The sequence below is a fragment of the Gobio gobio genome, assembly GCF_949357685.1.
Source record: "Gobio gobio genome assembly, chromosome: 6".
NCBI lineage: Eukaryota > Metazoa > Chordata > Actinopteri > Cypriniformes > Gobionidae > Gobio > Gobio gobio.
In genome coordinates, this window is record NC_137102.1 from 14,935,008 (window position 1) to 14,946,024 (window position 11,017).

An 11,017-nucleotide genomic window follows, 5' to 3' on the forward strand; every position below is an offset into this window, starting at 1 on the left:
CTGCATCACAGGCTCCATCCTTTAAAATGTGGACATCACAGATCGCTATGGTAACCACTTGAAAAGCTTACCTATGACAAACCTATCAAAAATCTGATGAATTTTGGCTTTTTTTGATGAAAGTCTCCCCTTTGGGAATATATAAAGGAACTCCTTTCCCATGCATATCAGACTGCTGTTAATCTCTGCTAATTCCCTTTGCTCTAAATCAATGTGACTGTTTATCTGTTGTTGGTTTATTATGTCTTTTAGGTTTTGTACACCCTGTAACATGAATAGAACTTTATGTTGTGTGTTGTGATACTGTTAATGTTAACTTTCTACTGTGGGAAAACAATTAAAAAAAAGAGACATTATTTAAATCCCCAATCTGTTATTTAGCCGTGGGACATGTAACACTGCATTACAATGTGCCTCAATTAGAACTATGCTATTCTATGATGTTTGCAAGGTAATTCACATTAACGACTTTTATGAAGTCTATTGAGAAACCATGAGAAACAGGTGAATAAAGACCAATAGTCAATGTTCAAAAATTACTCATTATTATTATGTTTTGAGCTATGCTGTATAGCTGTGTTTTGTGGTGTGTTTGTTATCAAACTCAAAAATGAGTTTATTTTTAATTATTTAAAAAATATATATTTTTTTTATTATATCAGATATCATTTTAAGTGGTCATATGGTCATGTTACAATGTGCCCCTCACATGTTACAATGTACCCCACCTAAGGGCATGTCACATTTGACTTCCGTTCTTTCAGGATAAATCAAGAAAAAAGTATACACTGTATTAATGAAACAAAGGGAAACATAATTGTACTAGACGTGTGAAATTAATGTGGGAAAAAATAAATACTCTGAACCCCAAGTGCATTTACACAAACTGAGAAAGTCAAAAAGTGTTAGGCTGTGCCACGCTCTCCCCTACTCAAGTAATTTAAACCCCTGCTGATCAACCACGTTCATTTATCATTATATTTTGTAGTTTAAAGTAATTTTTAGACACTTACCTGTTCTGAGGGAAATTCTCAAAGCCAAAAATGTCAAGCAGGCCAATGTACTTGCGCGTGTAAGAGGACTCATCAGTTTGGGGTTTGTGAATGGTGCTGTTTATTCTTGTGAACATCCAAACAAACAGCCTTCCGTACATGGCCTGTCAGGAAGTAGGACAAACATTAAATGATGTGCAACAATAATGAGCATTTAGGAAGCCTGAATGTATGTTGGTTATATACATAAGTTTTTTGTTTTTTGCAAAGTATTAATTTTATTCAGCAAGGACACATTACTTGAATCAAAAGTGACAGTATAAAGCCTTTTAAATGTCTACACAAAAAAACATTTAAAATAATTACTGCCCTTTTAGACTTTCTTTTCATCAAATAATCCTGAAAAAAAAGGTGATTTCCACAAAAATATTTCTTGAGAACCCAAAGCAGTGACACTGAAGACTAGAGTAACAATGCTGAAAATTCAGCTTTACCATCACAGGTATAAATTACATTTTAAAATAAATTAGTAAATTGGTATTTTAAAATAAATAGTAAGTAATTGTAATTATATTTCACAATATTACTGTTTTTACTGTATGTTGGGTCAAATAAATGCAGCCTTGGTGAGCAAAAGGGACTTAAAAACACACACGCGCGCACACACACACACACACACACACACACGCGCACACGCACAGTGTAACTAATCCTGTATCTATGTTAAATCCCCAAAATGGCCTTTTGGATAAAAGCATGTGGGTACCTTGGCAAAAGCATCTCTGGTGTCTGTGGCCTGCTCTGAGCTGAGGGCTTTAGTGACTATCTCTCTATTTGTCATGAAGGAGCGATGGGTAAGACTCTTTTCAAGAAGGTCATCTTCTACCTGCAAAATGAAAGAAGTGCTGTCATCAAATACATTCAGCAGCCAAATTTTAGATTATGGGAGAGCGGGGCACAACCTAACGCCTTTTTGACTTTCTCAGTTTGTGTTAATCCACTTGGGGTTCAGAGTATTTATTTTTTCCCACATTAATTTCACACGTCTTGTACAATTATGTGGTTTTGTTTCATTAATATAGTGTATACTTTTTTTCTTGATTTACCCTGAAAGAATGGAAGTGAAACGTGACAACATGCCCCATAGGTGGGGTACATTGTAACATGACCAAATGACAGCTTAAATTGTTATCTGATATAATTAAAAAAAATCCAAATCATACTTAAATATTAAATATTGTCAATAAAATACAACTATTAACCTTTTTTAATAAAATAATGGCATTTTTTAATCATTAAAAATTTACTAATTTTTGAGTTTGACAACAAACACATCACAAAACAAAGCTATACAGCATAGCTCAAAACATAATAATAATGAATAATTTCTGAACATTGACTCTCAGTCCTTATTTACCTTTTTCTCATGGTTTTCTCAAAATAATTCATAAAAGTATAGAATAGAATAGCGTAGTTCTAATAGGGGCACATTGTAACGCAGTGTGACAACATGCCCCACCTGCACAACTGGGATTTAAACCCGGCTCGTGTCTTCTGCTTAGATCAGCATTAAAGAACTAACTCCACTCTTAAATAACAGATATAAGGTTAAAATAATATCAGATTTTTCTTATTTTAAATAAACAAAAAACAGAGATGAAAAACAAACTTAAAGCGGCATAATGTAACTTTTCCGTCCACTAGAAGTCGCCTATTCAAAACAAAGGCGTAGTTTGATGACGCCAAGTGTGAGCGCAGAATCTTGGGACGTGGTCTTCACCTCACAGCCGGTGGAAAAGAATCGGGATAGGACTCGAGAAGAAATCATGTTCATGGATGCGATTTTTAAAGTTACTGTAATAAGAAGCAGAGCAGGACCGAGTGTTGTGGAGCTGAGCAAGGCCGCTGGAGAGATTGTTAATAAGATGAACGCAACACACGCTTCGTGAGCAACAAGACTTTTATTATGCCACAGTCGTCAGTGTCACTTCCGCTTTTGACGTAACGCAGCTCTTTTTAATATATTAGATACATCTGAGTGTGTTGAAAATCATGTTATGACATTACTCTGTGCGTACGCTCAACGGCTGCTATGACACTTGATGCAAACTGCAGTGAGAGTAGGCATGTGCCGGTATCAAATTTTCATGTTGCGATTAATTGCTGAAGCTTTTATCACGGTATACGGTATTATCACGATATTGAAATAAGTTGCAAAAAAAGTGTTGTCATACTATAACAGGTTAAATCACTTATAACAAAAAAACCAAACATTTAAATACAATAAAGCAATACACAAAAATGTATAAAGTAAACAAATATTTAAAACATATTAAAGTGCAAAAGAATTATAAAGAACAATAGGTATGCTGAAATGTACATTTAACTAAGATTAATACAAGCTTTAGAAATATTTTTCATTGTCAGTTTGTTAATGAAGGAACTAATGTTAAATACTGGAGCCTTGTAAAGTGGTTGATTGAACAACAGTCAGAACATATTCAAACAATATCTAGGGCATGTAATTTAGTCCAGATTAAAATGCAAGTTTGAAAATTAATAGCCTTAAGTCTTTAAGTATTATGTATTAGGTTATGTGATTACTGGGGAAACGGCTGCATTTCTGCTGTTCCGTCAGCGCCCTCTGCTGTCGAAGAATGAATGTGCACTTCAGCGTGTCTCCTCATTCCGCCATGTGCTCGGCTCATGCACGGTCTATTTACATCAGTGCGTTCCTCTTTGACGTGTTTTTCATTTTAAACGGTTGATGGGTAAAGTATTCTTAAAATTAATTCTAAAAATCTGAATAATTCGTAATAAATAATTATTCACGGTATTTTGAAGTGCCCACGATAACAATATTGTGCATGTTCATTATTGCGGTATATCGTATTACCGTTTACCGGCACATGTCTAAGTGGGAGTAAAGCGTGTCTGCAAAATAAAACCGGAAACCGAGCGGAACGCAGATATGGCGCAATTGACAGGCGACTTCCTCACACGTCCCGGTTCCTTGGTTAAAATAGCAATTTCTCACAATTTACAAATAGTTGGAAACATTTGGGATACTGTAAGTACTCAACTGAACAAAATATATAACACTGGCCTAGTGGTTTGGGGATAATTCACTGAAAAAATGTTACATATTGCACCTTTAAGTAAGAAATTTACATTTGCTATGGTTAAATAAATGTTCATTTTTAAATTTTGGCGCAATATTTTTCTGTAAATAATGCTGATATGGCAACTAGTACATACACTAAGTTTCGTCATCCTGGCATATGTGGAAAGTTTTAAACCATGTGTGTTACTACTAACCCCGCGTTAGGTTGTGCCCCGCTCTCCCCTACATAAACGATAGTAAGCTTGAATTTGAAGTTTAAGCATTTTTACCTCCAACAACTTGGCAGTGACAGAAAAATGATTCGATGACAGAACATCACAGCTGTCCATGTTATTCATTATAGTGCCTGAAAAAAGAATATCAGCAAATCAGTCAACTTCAATTGATGGTATAATTAACTACAATATATATATATATATATATATTTAGTTTACACATTACTGTAACAGAAAGATTATTGACACTAACTCTGAAAGTTGGTATTGCCCATGTGTAGAATGGCAGCGAGTAATTTGAAGATTTCCCAGCAGTCCCTGTCTGTGAAAGTGAGGACCTTTAGAGCAGCACGAATACGTCCGAACTCATCAGCATCGTCACGACCATCACATGTCAAACAGTCACCCTAAAAAAAACAACAGAAGAGTCAGATGTTGTACTTGTGCCACAGTCAATGATTATTAATTTCAAAACCTGTTATAGGAATCTGAATTAGAGAGCTGGAGTGAATGCAACACTCAATGGATGTAACACCAGTATTATTTAATTGTATTCGACTCAATTAAATGATACATTTAAATTTACAGCAAAACTCCAAAACTTAAGATTAAACATTTACTGAGTACAAAAAGTGTCACAGTTATCCTCTATTAAACTACTAAACATGAATTGAAGCGCTCACCTCAGTCAGGTACTTGAACTGTGATGCATTACCAAGGGAGAGAATCTTCTTCTGCTCACTTTGCATCCCGGATAACATACAATAGAAAATGTGGTAGTTCCTTTCCTGTGGTGCCTAAAAATAAATAAACAATACATTTTATTTCTAGGTTTTAATCATTAAAATGCGAGAAGATAGAATATAATTAGAGGATAGAAGATAATTAGATAGAAGATCATTTTCATGAGCAATATCATACTGTTTGAATCGAACGACGCTCATAAAAGCGCAAAGCCAATCTTGATGCCTTTTCTTCCTCACGTAAGGGTGCAAGTTAGTCTCACCTGATGACAGACACGAGACTTCTCCAACAAGTACTGCTCCATGTGAGCTCCCTCTATAACGCCCTGTTTATTGAAGAAGATCTCCACATATTTCCCAAATCTGCTGGAGTTATCATTGCGAATGGTTTTGGCATTCCCAAAGGCTGTAAGACATGAATACGTGAGACAGCTTTCTTCGGAAAAGATTGAAAAGGTCCACCAAACAAGCATGTTCAGTGCTTACCCTCCAGGACAGGGTTGGCCTGTATGATCTGCTGCTCTATCCAGGAGTGCTGCCCGCTCACAGCAGCCAGGAACTGAAGAATCAGTTTAGTGCTTTCTGTCTTTCCTGCACCAGATTCTCCACTGACACACAAACCGGAAGCGTTTATTATTCATTCATTGTTTGCTCTGATTTTTAAGGCCCTATAGATAATGGTATCTGCTAAATCAATAAATATAAATGTGTTCAAATCCATTGAGACAGAGCTGCAGAGTGATTAAACATATTCAATCAGAAGATGAAATGTGAATTCTGTAATGAACTCTGCTACTAGAACATAATATAATTAATATAGAATAGAATTAGAATAGAATAATTAAAGCCAATCTTCACCATTGGGTTTGATGGCTGTTTAAATTAACTTTCTAGCATAAGCGAATAGAATAGAACAGAACAGAATAGAATAAAATAGAAAAGACTAGAAAGAATAGAATAGAATAGTTAGCAAAGCCATTCTACACCATTGGATTTAATGGCAGTTTACATTCACTGTTTCTGACATTAGTGAATAGAATAGAATAGAATAGAATAGAATAGAATAGAATAGTTAAAGCCATTCTACACCGTTGGATTTAATGGCTATTCTATTCTATTCGCTAATGTCAGAAACAGTGAATGTAAACAGCCATCAAACCCAACGGAGTAGAATGGCTTTGCTAACCGTTCTATTCTATTCTGTTCTAGTATTTTCTATTTTATACTATTCTGTTCTATTCTATTCTTTTCTATTCTATTCTCTAATGTCAGAAACATTGAATGTAAACAGCCATCAAATCCAATGATTTAGAATGCCTTTAACAATTCTATTCTATTCTTGAGACAGAGCTGCAGTGTGATTAAACATATTCAATCAGAAGATGAAATGTGAATTCTGTAATGAACACTGCTACTAGAACAGAATATAATTAATATAGAATAGAATTAGAATAAAATAGAAAATACTAGAACAGAATAGAATAGAACGGTAAGCAAAGCCATTCTACTCCGTTGGGTTTGATGGCTGTTTACATTCACTGTTTCTGACATTAGCAAATAAAATAGAATAGAATAGAATAGTTAAAGCCATTCTAAATCACTGGATTTGAGGGCTGATACATTCAATGTTTCTGACATTAGCGAATATAATAGAAAAGAATAGAATAGAACAGAGCAGAATAGAATAAGATATTTACATTCACCGTTTTGGCATTAGAAAAAACAATAGAATAGAATAGAATAGTTAACAAAGCCATTCTACACCATTGGGTTTGATGGCTGTTTACATTCACTGTTTCTGACATTAGCAAATAGAATAGAATAGAATAGAATAGAATGGAATGGAATGGAATAGAATAGAACAGAATAGATAAAGCCATTCTACATCATTGGGTTTGATGGCTGTTTACATTCAATGTTTCTGACATCAGCGAATAGAATAGAAAATAATAGAATAGAACAGAATAGATAAAGCCATTCTACATCATTGGGTTTGATGGCTGTTTACATTCAATGTTTCTGACATCAGCGAATAGAACAGAAAATAATAGAATAGAACAGAACAGAATAGAATAAGATATTTACATTCACTGTTACTGGCATTAGCAAAAAAAATAGAATGGAATAAAATAGAAAAGACTAGAACAGAATAGAACGGTTAGCAAAGCCATTCTACTCCATTGGGTTTGATGGCTGTTTACATTCACTGTTTCTAGCATAAGTTCAAGCTGAACTCTATTTTGAACATCGACCACAACATTTGTTTGATGTGCGACTAAAATGAAACAACATTCCCTTACAAAAGCAGCATACCTGTACATATAGCCATTGTAACTTCTACATCCTTACATTATAACCATATAACATTGCTACTTTCATAATACAGCCATTAGATTACATTCTCGATGTTCAGAAGAAAAGAACAAATATGTACCTGATAATGCAGCACTGGTTGCGCTTATTGCGGCACATGTTGAAGTGACAACTGTCAGCAATGGCAAAGATGTGTGGTGGGAGCTCGCCCAGCTTACGGCCGTGATACTGGTGCACCTGATCCGCTGTGTAGATGGGCAGCATCTGATAGGGATTCATTGCCACTAGGACAGAGCCAATATAGGTCTAAACAGCACACACAGGAAAAAAAACTAAATATAACACACAGCTTATATAGTGGGATCTAAACATGGCATCTACATTTTATTTATTCTAAAAAAATAAGCATAACGTTTTAGGATTTATAACAATGAAACCTTGTGATGTAAAAATTTGTAATAAATATATTTCAGAATCTACGCTATTTCTAGGTCACGAATCAAGATACATTTATGATACTGAGCATGTGACTTATTCATGCTGCTCAATTGCTGCTGTAATTACAGCAAAATAGACACTATGAAATTCATAGTCATTTTTCAATTAACTTTTTTACTCAAATTGTTATGCCCATTATTGAACTTGCAATGAAACAAATGTACAAAAATCCCAGTAAAAATGGCAGCTGTGGTTACCAGAACTTTCCTGTAAAATATGGTAGCAACATTTGAAGCTTTACAGAAATGTATCCTGTCTTAAATTTACAGTAAAATGTATAGTTAATCAACCAAATTCATCACAAGAAGTTCTTCCACAAGCGGAGATAAATACTAGGTGTACACAATATCACACACAAATACAAAACACCATCATAGTAACAGGAAGGAAACAGTTATTTCAATCATAAACTATCAAATGTGAGCTGTCAATCAGGGATTTCTGGGAATTTCAACATACGTTTTTTTACTGTAAACTACAAGATGACTTGTTCATTTTCACTTCTAAAAAATGTTCAACAATAATTTACTGTAAAATTACATGAAATGACCCATTAGCTCTGTAACCCAGTAAGTGAACTTACTCTTAACCAATTAGTAGGTTCTTACCAAAGTATTTTTGCAGTCTTTTACCATTAAAATTACGATAAAATACAAAACTGAAATACAAATTTGGAAAAAAAACATTATATTACATTTGATGAATACAGAGGCTAACTTAAAATCATCAAATTAATTAATTTTTGCTATGACAAAGTAACATGAATCCACTCACATATATAATACCCTGCCTGTGGCGCACCAGCAGATTTCGGAGTAAACCAGCTTCACTGAGGTCGCCCAGTCTGATCATGTCATCCACACCCTCCACTGAGGTGGGATGCATAGGCTTAAGACTGGCCCTCTCCCCCTCCGGGATAAAGCGCTCCTGGGAAAACCATCACAATACATAAGACTCATCATGAGACTGCATACAGGAGAGAGCGGGGCAAGTTGTCACATTTTTTACTCCAGTGAATATTTTCAGGGTATATTTGTTGAATGAATTTTCTGTATAGACACTTATTTTAGTCTTGGGGGAAAAAAAAGATGACCACATAAGAGTGGGGTATAATATGAGGCTGTTGTCACAAAGGAAACTGCCATTAAACAGCCTAATATAATATATACAATAACAAGCATTTTCAGTTCACAAGTTACTGCAAAAATTCTCTCAATTCAAATGGCAGTCTGAAAAAAATTATAATCTCCACTGACTAATTGAAAAATGTAGGTTATAATATTCAAAACACAAGTGGCGATTTGATCCACATGGCATTTAAGAGAAATACCCTTGTCTTGACATGACAGATCAGCAAAAATGTGATAATAGTGGAATTTTAGTTTGGAGGGCAGAATTTACAGAAAATACCTAATTAAAGAGGGTCTTGAACTGAGTATTTGAAACTAGTGACCGGTCTCTAAGTAATCATTTTTACCTTCCCTTCATCATCAACCAGGCAACACCGTCCACTGTCTGAGATCTTCACACACCCTCCAATAGGAACCCCAGTACTGGAGTCAATCCAGAAGTAGTCCCCCTAGATTCAGATTCAGATTTTAAAACCAAATTAAAGCCTTGAAATTGTCTTTCAATAAATGATTCACAACAAATAAACGTATTACTACTGCAAAATAAAATGAATTTAATTAAAAAAATAAAATAAAACTAAAATAACAAAAACGAAACAATATAAAATATAAATGAATTAAATAAAAATGACCTTAAAACGAGAAACAAATGAACACATTAATTATTTTAAGAACCATAAAACGAATTACCTTTTTTAACATCATTTGGAAAATCCTTTTTGTACCACAGGCATCCAATTAAAATTAAAAACTGAAAAAAGGCACTTAAATAAATACATTAACCGGTTGGAAATGTAACCCTCATCGAAGCATACAAGGCTAAAAACTATGACTTGTATAAAAGGCAATCTTTTTCATAACTGGGGACAACACACCCTCGCTGACTAGTTCCAAGAAGGAATTAAAAAATCATGCGTGTCCAAAAATAACTCTTCCATCCGCTAGTATGACTGCAAGAAGGACGTGTCCCTAGTTTTCATCTCTTTATGACCCCTAGACTTTGCTCCATTGTGTGCTGATATTCACCATCAACCACTGTGGGCTGTGAAGGGACGTTATCACCGGTCTGAGAGATTCACTCTTTAAGTTTCCAATGTGCTGAACTGCAAACAAAGCAAGCAGCGAATCGCTAGTAAGACAAGGACTTCAAAACCAAGAGATTCTTAGTGGTTTGAGACATTTACATGTGAAATCTGACCATTTTGTGCATCTTATCAAAAAAAATCCCCTATCCATTAACCACGCACCAGATGTGCCTTTTGGACTCTTCACGCAAGAGGAAGATGGTACCAGAGGACAGCTTTATTATTTGAGTCAGAGCGGCTGTTAAGCAGTAAAACTGTGAGATTCTAGAGAATACATTCGTTTACATAGTCTCAGTGAACAGATACTAGCCTGCAAAGTAATTGCTTTGGCGTCATATAATCAGTTGTTTTCATAAGTGACGATGATGTAGCACGCATTGATTATGAAAACACATTGGAGCAGAAAGCAGGTTTCAAAGTACACCATTAAGGTCAACACAAATGCTCCATTTCCTGGAGGTTGATGGCATAGACTTTTTACAGCCCTTAAAAACAAAAGGCTTAGCGTAAAAAAAAGCTTCAGTACTGCAGCCGCCACTGAGATAAGCGTAATTAATTCTGTTTGAGGAATAAGGACAGAAAAGTGTTAAGTTCTGTGTTATAAGTCTCCATGGAGATCTGACTCAATCCAAACTAGCTGATTAACTCTAAAAAACAATAAATTAAGGGTCAATTCTTTAAGTGCATAGAAACTCGGAACATAGTCACACCCTAAAAACCGATAGCCATTACTTATCGAAACGCATTCAAACAGACAAGGATCTTGATTTGCAGTGACTTCACTATGTAAATAAAATGCTTTTGTATTGTCAGAAAGGGGAAAACACAACAAGCAGCAGCCATTTTTCAGTTTTTCAGAAAGAAAATATTGAACCTATAAAAGGACTACAATTTAATATGGGTTAAAACGACAAACA

At 34.9% G+C, this 11,017-nt stretch overlaps 1 protein-coding gene across 1 annotated transcript in view; it reads right to left on the minus strand.

The window, feature by feature from the left end:
- The window catches only part of myo7bb (myosin VIIBb), a gene marked incomplete at its 3' end in the record, with an annotated part of 45,778 nt that extends 36,993 nt beyond the window's left edge, over nucleotides 1-8,785 (minus strand). Inside the window, exons 1-9 of the mRNA XM_079819459.1 lie at nucleotides 8,660-8,785; nucleotides 7,509-7,693; nucleotides 5,561-5,682; nucleotides 5,338-5,480; nucleotides 5,015-5,128; nucleotides 4,585-4,738; nucleotides 4,386-4,462; nucleotides 1,759-1,878; nucleotides 1,014-1,156 (exon numbers count right to left, since the gene is read on the minus strand). Of these exons, the coding sequence (XP_079675585.1) occupies nucleotides 1,014-1,156; nucleotides 1,759-1,878; nucleotides 4,386-4,462; nucleotides 4,585-4,738; nucleotides 5,015-5,128; nucleotides 5,338-5,480; nucleotides 5,561-5,682; nucleotides 7,509-7,693; nucleotides 8,660-8,770 (1,169 nt within the window). The 5' untranslated portion in view covers nucleotides 8,771-8,785. The remainder of the gene's footprint in view (nucleotides 1-1,013; nucleotides 1,157-1,758; nucleotides 1,879-4,385; nucleotides 4,463-4,584; nucleotides 4,739-5,014; nucleotides 5,129-5,337; nucleotides 5,481-5,560; nucleotides 5,683-7,508; nucleotides 7,694-8,659) is intronic.
- Nucleotides 8,786-11,017: the final 2,232 nt, after the last annotated feature.